At 43.1% G+C, this 15533-nt stretch overlaps 1 protein-coding gene across 16 annotated transcripts in view; it reads left to right on the forward strand.

Annotated features, from left to right (window-relative positions):
* Positions 1 to 15533, forward strand: part of UNC80 (unc-80 homolog, NALCN channel complex subunit) — a 121358-nt gene that overhangs the window by 15791 nt on the left and 90034 nt on the right. For 13 of the 16 annotated variants that reach the window (XR_003526531.1, XM_027636436.1, XM_027636435.1 and 10 more), the window contains 8 exons: positions 347 to 608; positions 5391 to 5525; positions 6151 to 6373; positions 7794 to 7934; positions 9909 to 10177; positions 10815 to 11183; positions 11967 to 12113; positions 14033 to 14180. Coding sequence is in view for 15 of the 16 variants with exons in the window: in XM_027636436.1 (XP_027492237.1) it covers positions 347 to 608; positions 5391 to 5525; positions 6151 to 6373; positions 7794 to 7934; positions 9909 to 10177; positions 10815 to 11183; positions 11967 to 12113; positions 14033 to 14180 (1694 nt within the window). In the remaining variant the exon portion in view is untranslated. The remainder of the gene's footprint in view (positions 1 to 346; positions 609 to 5390; positions 5526 to 6150; positions 6374 to 7793; positions 7935 to 9908; positions 10178 to 10814; positions 11184 to 11966; positions 12114 to 14032; positions 14181 to 15533) is intronic. The other 3 variants (XM_027636425.1, XM_027636434.1, XM_027636437.1) reach the window with 1 other exon arrangement.

Below are 15533 nucleotides of genomic sequence, written 5' to 3' on the forward strand. Positions count from 1 at the left end.
AAATGTAAACGATTCCTAAATATACATTACTTGTATCTGAACAGCAGGTGCTCAAAGGTTGTCTGTTTCCCACTGAACAAATTATTCAGTTAGAACGAGTGCTGGAGGCTTATCTTCAGATCACAGTTTAAGAAAGCAACCCTATCCAAGAAAACACTTCACAAAGCATGTACTGGAGTCCTCTGGGGACTTGAAAGCTAAGTATCCACTTAATGTGTCTTCAGTAACACTTTCCTCAGTCAGAGCCTTGGTCCCAAAGAGTCGGTTCGTTATTCAGGGAGGCTAGTATCTAAGAAGGCCTAAGGAGCCTGATGACTAACATTCCTGCTCCTGCTTTTTGGAACAGAGTGTCCTTGGTGATCCCACCGTGCCAGAAGTCTCGCTACGCCACGTACTTCGACGTGGCTGTGCTGCGCTGCCTGCTGCAGCCACACTGGTCTGAGGAGGGCACACAGTGGTCACTGATGTACTACCTGCAGAGGCTGAGGCACATGCTGCAGGAAAAACCAGAGAAGCCACCCGAGCCAGAGATCACCCCTTTGCTGAGGCCTCGGAGCAGCTCCATGGTGGCCACTGCACCCTCTCTGGTGAACACCCACAAAACTCAGGTAAGCAGGTGCTACCAACAAGGAAATAGCTGCTGTTGTGGCGATGCTGGGAAGTGATGGCTGGACAAATAGTGAAAGGCACAGCTTTGGTATTGGTTCAACTGCCCAGGAGTCAGATATGTGCATCATTCAGAAAGAGACCCTGAGAATGATGACAGTTTTGGGAGCAGAATCTGGTGCAGAGAGTCAGAGCTGGTGCCTGCTGAAAGCTTGAGGATTTATTTGGGATAATTAATCCAGGGTGAACTGTGATAATGTTAGTTTTTAGTGTGAGAATATACTTATGTAGTTGTCAGAAAAAATGGAACTGCCTTTGCATTACAGTGTAATGGGCAGGACTCACTGAGCTTTTCTGGTGTAACCCCACAAAAGAGAGAAAAGGAACTGCACTTGGTACAGCACTGCACACTCCAGGCAAACACTTGGGTTAAATATTAGACTAGACTTCACAAACAGTGGCCATGAGCAAAAGCCTTCCATCTTGTTACCTCTTCTCCTGCTGTTATTCTTATTGCATAACTTTTATATTTGCCAACAAAAACCTCAGTAGACAAACTGTCCTAATAGGTGTCAAGACTTGCTCCCTATTTGCTGGAAAATGAACCCCAGACTCCTGACCTTGGTGCAGAAAAGATCTTTGTGTTTTTTCTTTTGGATAGCTCCCTTGTTCCAGGGATAAAAAGGGGATGCTGTTGCAGTTTCAGTTAATCTCCTTGTTGATTTGTGCTACTTTTAGGTTGTGCCCTCTTTTCCTGTCATGTGGGCTTTTAACAGCAAATTCTGATTTACTGAGTTGATGGAACTGCTTAAAAAAATTTAATAGAGATTCTATTTTTGCCATCCAATTTTATGACACACCTCAAGTAAAAGGCTCTCTCTTTTGCTAATGTTGCTATCAAATGTCTTTCTGTGAGTCAGAAATCTCAGAATTCTTAATGTTTTTCTTAAAATCATTGCTTTCAGTGTTGTAGGGCTCTGACGGTTTTTGACTTATCATTTTATAAGGAAGAAGGCTGAGGTATCTTCTCTCCTGTGGAGCCCAGATGCTCATAATCCAGAAGAAAAGCATAAACAATGTCAATATTAGTACTGTTGTTTTTAAATCTCAGGACTTTATAGTCATTCTTATATTTTTTATGAGACCTGGTTTTAAGGGCTCAGCAGCAGTGTTGTTTAAACTGTATTATAGTTCAGTGTCATTTCTATAAAATGTTTTCCTGTTTCATCCCTGTAAAAGCTTGACATAGCTCCATAAAGGCCAGGTGATATGAATTACTATTCCTTCTTAATCTACCTTTGCAGGGAGATTGTATGGGATTGCTGTGCAGAAAATCCCCCTTAGTATCATCTCCTGGAGGGAAAATTGAAAGATATTGCTGTTGATGTGGTTCACTGTTTCCATGCATGTATTGTCCCTTTGTCCTTGCTCATAACAGCCTGGTTCTTTTGAACATTAGCCAGTTTAGCTCCTAGTGCAACAGAGAGTGCAGTCAGTGGTTTATAGAAGGCAGTATGAATGGGGTTGTCTTCCTCATTCTTCTCTGTATGCTGTGAAACACTTCTCTCCTTTCACACACTTGGCTATTTCTTGCTTTTCCAGGCTGTTTCTCTTGCAAGATTCCTTTACTCTGTCACTTTTCTGCCATTTGGCAGTTCCACTGGATACATTATAGCTGTTAATGTGAGGACTCTGTCCAGGGCATTCTTCCCTCCAAGGCTAAGTTTGATTGCTTTTGGTAACCTTTGTGTCAGTCCTGTGTATTCCTGCTGTACTTCATCCAATTGGAATCCTGTTCAAAAAGGTTTCTGATTTGTTACGCAGAACAGATGTGATGGAGGAGGTGAAGCAGTCTTACAGGCAGCAAAACTTTCAACTCGTGCCCCCCTTCCTTTACAACTCTGAGGACTGAAATCTGTGCAACATAGTGAAGCACCTGGGCTCTGGTTCATCCCAGCCAACTGCAGGGACTTTACTGCTGTTCGTAAATTGAGTCTCATCACTCATGGCTCTCTGCTCGTTCACAGCAGAGAATGCCACCTCCCAAGGGGTAGGATTTGTCCTTTCCTTCTAGCAATGCAAGGGGTTGTATGCTAAGCCTTCACGAGCTCATCTGAAACAGGGATATGCTTAAAGCCTGATTTTTCAGTCTTGATCTTAAATTCCTAACACAGTGTCATAATTTCTGCTCAAAGGTCAATCAATTACTTCTCAAAAATACTGGCACTCTGTGTTTCTTTAGGGTAGATTTAAAGTGGCAGCCAAAAAGTGAGTAAGGACAAACAGAGCTGCCTGAAAATCATATCAGGTACCAGTAGATTCTTTTGTGGTAAATCTACATTCTTTCTATTGTTCTGCAGTTCATCAGGGTAATTTCCTGCGTGTCCCTAAGTCTCAGCAAAACTCTCACTTCCTGTGTGTCTGAAATCACATTTCAGATAAGCTTGGGCTAAAGCAGTGGGGTTTGAGAGGATGAAAGAAACATCCTCCATATATCACCTAGTAATCTGAACAGCAAAGTAGGAAAAGATTCAGTGCAGCATTCCAGCATGCCTTGTTGCACAGGAAAAGGGACACTGGATGAAGTGTGAATAAAATGAATACCAGCTTCTTCTAGAAAGTGACTTGAGTCTAAACATATTTCAGTCCTGGCAACATGTGATGAAGGAAACCTGCATTGCATCTGTATGCAGTAAATTCACTCTAAGGGCAGGTGTAGGACATGAAACCTTCAGAGGCTCACGAACTGCTACAGTCTTGCACTAGCATTGCAGGGGAAAGAGCCAAAACTTAAATGAAGCATAGGACCAGTGCAGCTGTAGTTCTTGCTGCAATGCTGATAGAAAGCCAAGAGCCTCAAGTGTAATTTCTTGAGAGCTGAGAGAAGTACTAATGAGCTGGTACATATAGAGTTGTGCGGCAGGAAGGTGATAGAAAATAGGAGCAACAAAATCTAGAGGAGCAGCCCCCAAAATATTTTGCTTTCTTATCCATTCTGTGCGTATCATAATTGCTACACAGTCTACTGCACAGAATACCCATGGTTTTAATCAGTCTTCATCAGAGTGCTAGCTTGGTTCATTAAAATGTGTCATCTACCATACTGTAGATTTAAGGTGATTCTGTAATTTCATTTTCTGGTGTTGTTTTCTGGATACCTACCCTGAGCAGATTTCAGAGCTGGGCCTGTGTTGTCTGTGCTTGTATGACTTGTGACTCAGTAGGCCCTGATCCTTACTTTGTCTTTTGGTGACCATAAGCCACCTAATAAAACACCGATTTAGTCAGTAGTGGACAAAGATAATGAATCCAAAACAAATTTGTACGATGGCCAGAAGAGACCAGAGAACTGTAAAAACTAAGAACCAAGCTATATAGAGTACTTGGCCTTGCCGTTGAGAGCACCTAGGTTTGAATCCTGATTTGCTGTGTGTTGGATTTTACGTGTGACTCCTCCGTGGCACCTTCAGTTATATAAGCAAAGTGGTTTATAAACATACCTGTACTACAAACAGTGGTGAAGAGGAGTCTTACTGTTGTGTGTCTTCTTCACTCTTGTGCTGATAAAATAATTAGGAAGAATTTAAGGCTAGTCTCTGATTACTCTGAAAAGTCTCTGAAAAAATGTGTGATTCCCAGTATCCCAGTATTGCAAACACTGTAACTGGTACTTAAGATTTCAGCTGCAAAGGCTGTCACTGGCTTCTGCTGGACAGTTTTGTGCATAAAACTGCACACTTTTATGTTGCAGAGCTGGCTGGCTCTGCAATGGGCAATCTGGCAAGGCAGAATCTAAACCTCCTGTGCTATTGGAGTCGCTTCATCTATCCTTGCCTTATGACTGTCTCTGGATTGAAAGCAAAAGGTATTTTTACATAACCCAGTTGTTCAGCACAACATTTCTGATGGGAAAGCGAAGAAAAACATCATCTCCATCGGAAACAAGTTGATATTTAGGCGGAATAAAATTATCCTGTGGGAATTCGGTCAGGTCAGCTGCACAAACATCTCATGGAAGGTGGCATCGGATCTTTAATGGGAGCAGATGGCCAGGAGCTGAGCTTGTGCCATTTTTGTGACAAAGCCCTTCTCTGCAGCAGGCAGGTGTAATGTGTGTTGCTCAGTGCAGAGGGTGCTTGAGCGCTCTCTACTGAAACTGGGGTGAGTGAACCTCATGGTTTTCACTGTCATGAGACATTCTGAGATATAGGAAGGGGGGAATTACACAAATATGCCTGGGAGCACTGTTATTATGAGTGGAGGATGCTTAGTGATGTAGAACTCTTAGGTTTCTTCCGTGAGTAAATAAATTTTTTTTGAAAATCAAGTCTTTTGAAGGGACAGTGCTGCTTATTGCCAGTCAGTTCCAAAATGTGTATTTGAAGATATATATTATTAAGGGCATATTCTCTTAGATCTCAAATAAAAACACTTCAAAAAGGGTAGCCATTGTGGTTGCTCATCATTGTATGATCAGAAGATCGTCAGCTACCCAGAGTCATACCTGGGTTAAGAATCAGACTGGAGAAGAACATGCCACGAGACCACACTGACAGCAAAGCCTGTGACAGAAATGTTAGACAAGGTAAATAATTCTGAGAGTTTCTACATTTTGTTTGTTCAGTTGTTTTTCTTTAAATGTGTGTACCATTTTGTTTAGTGAATTGGAGGTTCTTTTCCTCTGCAGTGCTCCTATGAGAGCTCCTGGAAGTAGCTTTTTTTTTTTTAAAGCTGATTGTCCTCTATTTCTCCTTGTGCTTGTTGTCTTCTTTTGGGAGCTGCAGGATCTTACCATGAAATGTAATGAGGAAGAAAAATCACTAAGTGCAGAGGCATTTTCCAAGGTTTCATTGACCAACTTGCGTAGACCAGCAGTTCCAGATCTCTCCACAGACCTGGGGATGAGCATCTTCAAAAAGGTGGGTGAAAGAAAACTTTGATTTACCTATGATCCAACACTTCACTGTCCTGCTAAATAGCGGCTGAAGGTCTGCTTAGAATTTATGTTCACGCCATATGTGAGATTGATGTCCCTTTTCATTGGAGTTGGGTGTTATTACATAGGTTTTCATGTGCACATTGCAGACATGATACTCAAATCTTTATTCAAATAGCTGTTCTGCTGAAACTGCATGAGTGTAGGGCACTCAAACAGTGCTGATTTTTAAATGCTGGTGCTCACTTGTACTTCCAGCTAAGTCAGTGAGTTTTTCTGATATTTTTACCTCATCCTAGCTCTAAGTTGCAACCATTCAAGATACTAGGCAGACTTTTGTGGATTCTGTGCATCTAGCTCAAGGTCCAAGAACGTCCCAACATTATCCAAGGGCATCCCTCCCAGCTGAGGGCAATACTAAGTTCCTTTAAACACTCATGCGGTCCCAGCGTGCAGATGGTTGCTAGCAGGGTAAATGCCCAAGGTAAGAAGCTCAGAGTGGAAGGTTATGCTTGGGACACACATCTGTGTTATCTTTTTCCCTCAAATGGTAGTCTTCCATGGCTCAAAGCTTCTACTTGCTCCCATATCTCTCCCTCTTCCTGCAGTTTAAGAGCCGCAAAGAGGACAGGGAACGCGAGCGCAAAGGGTCAATTCCTTTCCACCACACTGGGAAGAAGCGTCAAAGAAGGATGGGGGTGCCTTTCCTCCTCCATGAGGATCATTTGGATGTCTCACCCACTCGCAGCACTTTCTCCTTTGGCAGTTTCTCTGGAATCGGAGAGGACCGGCGTGGCATTGAGAGAGGAGGATGGCAAACCACCATATTAGGTGAGATGTTGTTATATCTGCCCCAGATTCTGTGTCATTCCTGTTGTAAACATCCAGAGAACAACAAAGGCTCTTTGTTTCATCGTCCATCCTGTTGTCACCTTGGCTCTGTTTGCAGCATGACACACCTGTTGGTAGAAGTGCCGACTGCTCACAGCAGACCTTGAATGACTTACGCCTTAGTTCACTTTTTCTCTGAAAACTACCATCTTCACTAGAATAATAGCTCCTGTGGCAACCTGTAGGGATCACTGTACCACTTGAGTATGCCTGCAACTTAAAATAGATTCAAGGAATATTTGCATCCTCTTCTTTTAAAGAAAAATATCTAAAGAGGCAGCAATATGGTCACTAGGAGCATGGCAAAAAATATTCTATTCACAGTCTTCCTCAATTGAATGTTGGATACAATATAAATAGGATATTGTCTCAGCGAGGCTTATGCTGTCTTGATATTGCAAAGATACAGTTGTTTAAATGTAAAAATTGACTCCTTCAAGCTTCCAAGTTCACTGAACAATGTCTAAGCATTTTTTCTGTTTCACAGATTTACTCCCAATGTTGTAGATTTTTATCATAGCACCCTTTCTTAAAGATGATAGGCAACAAAATGATCTGCCATGCCAGAGCCTTCTCATTTTCAACATCTTAGATGGCACCATTTTGAAGAGCTCTCCATTGGAAACATGTCCCTCTCTGGGACAGAGGAGAGTGGGCTTAACCAAGTGCATTCTAAAAGATTCATATGTGTTTTGTCAGTAGTTAATATACATTTATAGATTTGTACAAGGATTACAAACTTTGTATCTAAATCCTCTTTTCCATATATTCAGTGCCTCAAGAAGTTAGTTGAAATTTAATCCCAGGGACTCCAGATTCTTCTTGTGACTAAACCTACAGTTTTTTGCTTTCTGATGTCTTAGTGAAATCATGTATTTCAGATTCAAGCCCACTGGTCAACAGATCCTGCCGACTTCAGAGACAGTCCCCCTCTTTTAGTAGAGGGGATTTTGTGTTGTATTGTGTTCTTGAAAAATTTCCTTTGCCTTAGCACTCTCCATCCTGAAATACCTATTTCTTTTGGACCAGAGGAGAGGAAAACAAATTCCTATACTCTGCCTCAAAGGGTGGAGTCATACAGTGCTGACCAGTCTCACTTTCTTGAAGGTGCTGGTGGTTAAGAATGTGGGTGTATGTGCTGAGGGGAAGAACCTTGCAGAGAGTTATTACCTTTGGTCTTTATATCAATAAACCCCCGTGAGAGATCCCACTATAATGTTTGGTTCTGCTTCACAGTGTCCTGGAATGCGTTGACTTTTGCAGACTCCACTCCTCCAGTTTTTAAGCTCAGCTCCTGTCTCTTACCTCCAAGCACTTCTCAGATAAGTAAACCGAATATCCTTTCTTGTCGTCGCCCTAGGGAAGTTTACCAGGCGGGGGAGCTCTGACACAGCAACGGAGATGGAGAGCCTGAGCGCCAGGCACTCGCACTCTCATCACACGCTGGTCTCCGACCTGCCAGACCACTCAAACAGCCACGGAGAGAACACAGTCAAAGAAGGTAAATTTAACACACCAGGAAAGACTTTTCCCTGAAATATCAACTCCAAGAAGCTGAGTTCCCATATATGAGTATGTGACTAATTGTTTTTTCCTTTTTTATTTTCATATCTTTTGAGTGCTTTTTGTTCTGTGTAGAAAAATGTTCCAAACCTTTCACGTTTATCTGGTGCAGTTGTTAAAGCAATTGGTGGCCATCAGCAGGGAGAACGCAGGGTTTGGTGTTTTCTGCCTTACCACAACACAGCACAGAATTTTGGGCAGAAACTTGCTGTTGTTATCTTCAGTGGTTTCATGGGGTATTTTATGGTGTTTAATGCCCCTTTACAATCCACAGCTCCTGGACTGTGCTGAGAATCACAGGCTTTTTTCCTAATTCCCTTCTTTCCAGTTAGAAGGCTGGCTTTGAAATTTACTCAATTGCAAGAGAGGCTTCAGGGCCTTGGGATGACTGATTAAGGGAAGAGGAGCACAAGTAGTGTTCTCTATCCTTCCAGTTTTGCAAGGGAATGATGAGGGAAGAAACAGGAAGAGCCAGCAGATCAACACCTGGCTCTGAGTCTGGTATCACCAGCAGAATTTTGGGGGTTTTGATCATGGGTTTGTTTACGTGACACCAGCCTGCTGGTGACAGATGGGCTACACCCGACCCAAAGAAGGAAAAGGATCTTTGCACAGGAGTTAGCAGGGCTCACTGAAAGAGCTTTAACTGCATTTGAAGGGGGAAATTGTTGGAACAAGATTTCCTACTGCCATCTTTATTGTTATCTTCACCATACAAATTTCAATGAATGCCATTAAAAAATCACAGTTGCCAGCAAGAAACCCTCTGATACAAGCAGCTAATTCCTGCCCTGATCATTGACCAAATTGTACCCTAGTTCAAGGTACTGCTGTTGGCCTTAGAACATTTCTCCTAATAAATAGTGCTAGTTCAGTGCTGGAAGGGTTGCACAGGCTTTGAGAAAATCTGGTCACCAGTCTGGCAAGTTTCTGACAAGTTGGTATTTGCATAATATATAACATAATCAGTTCATCACTGAGTCACTGCTTATTAGATGTATGCTGTATTATTAATTAGAATACATTAAATAACCTTAGGAAGAAGTTCTTTGTTATTCCATAGCCCTGTTACTGTCTGGCAGGTGACAGTCCAACCAACCCTGTGGGACACATAGGGTCTTTCTACACTACAAGGTGTATAAACCTACTAAGTGTTGGAAATTACTAACATTGCGACCTGGAGTTCAGCATGAGTTGTAAAAACACAGTGAATCCATGATAAAAATTGGCCTGTGTAGCCAACATGCTAATCTGAGCAATTTAAAGTTAAACTTGACTATGTAATGAGTCCCCTTCTCTGAACACTGTGAAGTGAGATGCCATGGTGCCTTTCTGATCAGACAGCTTTGCATTTTGCAGGTGGTTTAGACTGTCATAGGTATTGTTAGGAACACACTGCTCCACGTTTTTCAACTGGTGTGATGAAATATTTCATATTGGTGTGACTTAGAAAGCTGTTCCAAATTGGTACTTCTGTTCCCCTACCTTCACTCCTGCATCCAGCTGCAGAGTCTTTTTTCTTTGCCTTACGGGGCAGTGCTGCTTTAAAGACCAGGCACTGGACCAGTACAGGGAGCAAAGTTAACCAAATTCTAATCCCCCCTTTGGATTAGATTTAGGCTGACTGAGTTCCCTGATCTAATTAACTGCCTGCTTGACCAAGATCAACTAAAGCTGCCATGGAACTGTACTGCTAGAGCAAACTCAGTGTTGTTCTAATTTACACTGGCTTAAAGGAAGAAATGCATCTGTCTTTCATCCCAGTACCCATTATAGTAATTAGGAATCTGTCTTGTCTTTCTGCATTACAAGCTGCATTAAGAGGTGCTCCCTTTAAACACGCTCAGCCTCAATCTTCCATTCCATAACTCTAGAGGTGGAAATTTACAGGTAGCCATTTTCCCCCCTGCAGTGCGGTCCCAGATCTCCACCATCACTGTGGCCACCTTCAACACCACCCTGGCCTCGTTCAACGTGGGCTATGCCGACTTCTTCAGCGAGCACATGAGGAAGCTTTGCAACCAGGTGCCCATCCCTGAGATGCCCCACGAGCCACTTGCATGTGCCAACCTCCCACGGAGCCTGACAGATTCCTGCATCAATTACAGTTGCTTGGAGGACACAGATCACATTGATGGAACCAACAACTTTGTCCACAAGAACGGCATGCTGGATCTCTCGGTAATTGGCAAGGAATGAGGAGAGCCAGGTCCCTCTTCTGTCAATATAGCTGTACCATTGAGAGCAGGGTTTGGATGGGCTTTTCCTCCACCTCTTTATATGACTTCTCTCAGCAGTACATAAAAGTCAGTCAGATACATTTGTGCATATCCTAAGAGTCTCCTCTGAGATACTGCAACTCCTGTTACTCCTTGCAAGGAGCGCATGCGCATGTGGAATGCACACATCAAATCTTAAGCGGTATAATGTAATGGCTGTGTTCCTGGGGCATGCACCAAATTCCCTATAAGTATAGTATAAGACTGAGTAGCACCTTTCTTCTAATGGCACCTTAAAACTCACCTTTCCTGCTTTCTTCTTAATGACTTGACAGCTCCCGGTGCACCGAAGCGGTATTCTCAGGCTCACAGATGTCATCTCATGGTTTCCTTTGCTACCTGACTGTGCCCAGCCTGTGGTTTCTTGTCTTACACCTAGATTGTAGGCTCTTGGGATTTAGGGTTGTATGTCCTTCATTCAGAATTTGTACTGTGCCTGCTATAATGAGTCTCTGGTCTGCGACTACAGTTTCCAGGCACAAAATTGTACTAGAAAAGAATGTAAACCTGACTTTAAATATGATGTTTGGATCTCCCAGGTGGTCCTGAAGGCTGTTTACTTGGTCCTAAACCATGACATCAGCTCCCGGATTTGTGATGTGGCACTGAACATTGTGGAGTGCTTACTGCAGCTTGGTGTGGTGCCCTGTGTAGAGAAGGTTCGGAGGAAGAGCGAGAACAAAGAAAATGAGGCTCCTGAGAAGAGACCAAGTGAAGGATCCTTCCAGCTCAAAGGGGCTGCTTCTGCTGGTTCAACTTGTGGATTTGGGCCACCTCCAGTTAGTGGAGTTGGAGATGGAGGAGAAGAAGGAGGTGGTGGAAGTGGAGGAGGAGGTGGAGGTGGAAGTGATGGAGGTGGTGGAGGAGGAGGAGGACCATATGAGAAGAATGACAAAAAACAAGAAAAGGTTTGTATTGCTTCCCTTTATACAATTCCTGAAAGTACTGTAAGGTCTGTTAAGATTGAGTATGCATGTGTATGCAACTGCCCTTTTGTTTGCTCTCTTTTATTTTGCACCACAGTGACAAATTAATTTGTTTTGCTCTGGTGCTCATGGGGGGGGGTTCCACTGAGGAAACATGATTGGGAACTCAAGCACTGTAACTACTCCAGAGAAGCAGCTGCCAAAAGCAAAATTTGTAAGCCTTGTGTGGACATTTTCAATATCTTGTCAATTGTTTGAAACCCTCAATTGCAATGATTTTTTGAGAGGTTTATTATTCATAACTTCTAAGGAAAAATCGAATCCAACATGTGAGCACATCTTCTTTTCTATGGCTAGAAGTCATAAATTTCTGTGTTGCTATGAGAATTGGCCACGAGATCCTGTTGCTGATATCCAAAGTTGTAATTCATAGTAGCATAACACCTAAGACATTTTAAAAAGATGTTTGTTTTTCTAGTCAAGCAGAAATTTTCAGGCAAAATTTTTTGAAGGGCAGGCTGAATGGTATGCATAGCAGCATGTAGAGGCTTCACATTTATTGCAGAACTTTCTGATGGGAGCTGAAAGGGATGGGGCTGGTCCCTAAACCTGAAAAATAATTGGAGTAAACACTTCAAGAATAACAACTCAGTAATGGAGTGTCTGAGAGGAAAAATTGACAGCAATTTGTCAAAAGTAGAATGTTAACAAAATGCTGGTGGTTGTGCCAGGATTCCACACTGTCTTTCCCACTGTGACCCTCAGGATGAAGGCCCGTCTGTCAGCACCCATAGGCTGGCACTCACAATGCTGATAAAAATTGTGAAGTCCCTGGGTTGTGCCTATGGTTGTGGAGAAGGACACCGAGGGCTCTCTGGAGATCGCCTGAGACACCAGGTATTCCGGGAGAATGTAAGAGAATTAAAGCTCATTACAGCGTCCCCCCTTGTACTTTTGACATCATCTGCTGAGATTGCTGTCTGCCCCCTCTGTAGCTTTCTCTGTATTGACAATAAATTTGTTGCTCTTTGCCCCAGCTCAAAGATTGTGTCACAGCCCAGCCGTAGCAGATTTTCAGCTGTTGTGTTATCTTGCAGCCCTTGGGGGGGTACCAAGAGCAGACTTGAAGTCCAGGGTGCTTCTGACCACCCCAATGGATGGGTTGGGACAAATACATGGGAGAAAATCCCCTGTGTGAGCTGGTGTAAGTAACTTTTCTCATGACGTTACCCCAGTAGAGTATGCCACTTACAGGAGATGCAGCTGTCTTGGGTTGCATATCTAAATCCAGAAGTGTAAGGTGTAGGTCTGTGCACCTTTCCTAATGGTCATTATGGCTGGTTGCTGCTGGGCTGCTTTGTCAGCTCCTGATAGTTGAAGTACACTGTACTTGCAGGCATATTGGTGTGCTGCAAGGAAGTGAAAGACTCACTCATGCCCTCCTGAAGGGCAGGGTGGATCATCACTGTCAATTCCTTACAGTTTTGGTTCTGCCCAAGCTGAAGCAGTGGAAAGTGCCCAGGATGTAGCCCAGATATCAGACTTCATCCAGAAGAATTCACCTCCCTGCAATCAGTCCAATGCCCTGTCAGATGGGAGCCTTTCAAAGGCCTTCTCCAGCATGTGCCTCCTCCTCACCTTGTGTACTTGCAGAAGGAAGCATTTTTCATGACTGTAATGAGAATTTACTAATCCCACGGTATGGATGTGATCCAGATGCTACACCATGGCTTTGGTTAGCCTGAACCACGCCAACAGAGCTATAATTTAGTTCTGGGATCTGAGCTAGATGGCTCAGAGATGGACTGGTTGCTCTGTATCCTGTAGTGTTCTGCTAGCTAGGCTCCCAGGTACTGAGGAGACTGCAGCAGTGATGTTAGTTCTGGATACAATGGGACAAGATGGGGTGAGAGAGTGGCAGTAGTAACAGTATTCTGCTGCACAGCGCACTGGTTGAACAGGTACCATATTCATCACAATGTCAGTTAGACTTTTAAGATTGTGTTGGAGCTGAGCCAGCAAAGCATTTAGGCCTATGCATAACATTAAACATAAATGAATAGGTCTCTTGGAGCCAAGGTTCTTATCAGACCCATTGCACTGAGGTGTTCATGGGAAGAGATTTTCCTAGGTGTCTAAGTCTGCTGCATTTTCTCTGCATTTGTCTGGCCAAACTGCTTTGCATGCACCATTTGTGTTGACTGCATGGACAATCACTTGTCTTAGTTTACGGGGAAGTTAAGCATACTATTGTATGTAGCTGGAGTGTTCATGTTTCCCACAGAGCTGACATTTTAGAGTCTCTTAACTCCAGCCTGCATGGGGTCCCTGTAGGACGGATAGTTTTGTGATAAAAAGTTGGCAATTAATATCTTTTAAAATAAAAAGTTAGTATTTTGCATTATATAAGTGGGTCACTGGGTATAGGTGCCTCAAATGGGTTGTTCTGAGCCAGAGGCTGCAAATCAGATGCCTGAGGCTAAGAACCTGTTCCACCAAGGCACTGAGCCTTGATGGAGGTGGTACATTCCTACTTCATTCACATCCAGTGAGAATCCACTTTGGGCTTGGGGAGTGGAAGAGAGACCTTGAGACATGGCTGGCAGGGACACCACCTCCAAACAGTGGCACCCATGCTGGTACACTGTTTCCTTATGCTGAATTTATTGTTACCTCCAGAGGTGAATCTATCTTGTTATGGAACCTGAACCTTCTGGCTCCTCCAGAAGACTCCTTCAGAGACAGCACAGCAGAGCACTGGCTAAGCAAGAGCAAAATTCCCCTGCTTCTATGTACTTTGATGAGGTGTTTTTTGATGGATATCATTGCAGGCTCAGAACTGCCTCACAAAGCTGTACAAACTGGATAAGATTCAATTCCGGCAGACCATGAGGGATTACGTGAACAGGGATTCCCTCAATAATGTGGTGGATTTCCTTCATGCTTTATTGGGATTCTGCATGGAGCCAGTCACTGACAGTAAGTATAGCTAGTCTCAGAAACTCTCATTTGAGTATTCCTAAACTATGCCATCAGAAAGAAGCCATACCCTGTTCCTTCAGAAAAAGAAAAAAAGTGACTTGCTATCCTCAGAAAATAGAGTGTGTATCTTTATCCAGTGTGGGTCAGGGGAGCTGGACCTCTTCAGATCCAAAAACCCAGTGATCTTGCCTAGAGATCTTGGGGCACCCAGTGCACCTAAAATTGAAGGTCTTTCTCTTGATTCATCCTGTCTGTTGTTCATGGCTCTTCACAGAAAATACTTTCATCCAGCGATGCCTCAGGCAGGAAATTCTCTGCTTCATGACATGGCGCCAGCTGGAATGGCCTGTTTAATCGAGGTCTGAATGGAGATATAACTGAGCTTTAAAACCCTCTGTGGTGCCTCAGATGAGGCAGTAAACAGCAAGAACAGGCTGAATGAACAAAAACAGGAACGCACAGATGCACGTGACTGCAGTTATGAGTGTGTGTGCATGTGTGTATGTAGGGGGTTTTGAGGGGTTTTTTAAGTTAGAAAAATTATTCCAGGTGCTATTAGAACAACTAAACATTTATGCTTGGTCACTGCATGCATTAGCAGTTAACAATGATTGTTTACAGGGTAGGAATAGCTCCTCTGAAACAGTCAGGGAGTCTGTCTAGTTTATTAGCCTGTCTCTGATCCCAGGCATTTCAGAGAAAGCATCAAAGAATATTTGTATATAGCCAGCTTTTGTGAAGAATATACCCATAGGAAGTTTCCCTGAGTATTCATCAATTATTGACTGGCTTATGCTTTGAAGCGTGACAACTTGTGCAGCTCTTGAAAGTCTTTTCTCTCAGCTCATGAAACTGGGATGTTTCTTGTAATTAATGTGAACGTGTAATTCTTTTTTGACTCTTTCTGAGAGTTTGGTCTCCCTGTGCACCTTGCAAGAACAGCATTCCTGTAGTTCAGAAGATTTAATTTTCATGGGTGTTGTCACTTTGCAGCTTAATCAAACATCTTTTGTCCTTTAGAATGGTAACCAGAAAAGCTGGGTGTATTGTTCAAATTTTATGCCTTAGTCTGTACAACTGTAAATGAGAGATGTGGATAAAAGGAAGCCAGAGTGGTCCCGATCTTTTCAATCCCTTTTTCATAATACAAATATTTCTGGGAGGATTTCATCCTTGTCATTTTTTTTACCCCTCACTTTTGTGGGGTGGGATTATGAGAACTGAGCATAGGATATTAGGTGAGGACATGTCCCTGTCTCATGTATAATAATAATAATAATTCCTTTACATGTGTCTTTAAGCCATCTCTCTTAAACCATTCCTAACAAGAGGGCTTGCTTATACTTGAAT

The sequence above is a fragment of the Corapipo altera genome, unplaced genomic scaffold (genome assembly GCF_003945725.1).
Source record: "Corapipo altera isolate COAL_440 unplaced genomic scaffold, ASM394572v1 45, whole genome shotgun sequence".
NCBI classification, from domain to species: Eukaryota; Metazoa; Chordata; class Aves; order Passeriformes; family Pipridae; genus Corapipo; species Corapipo altera.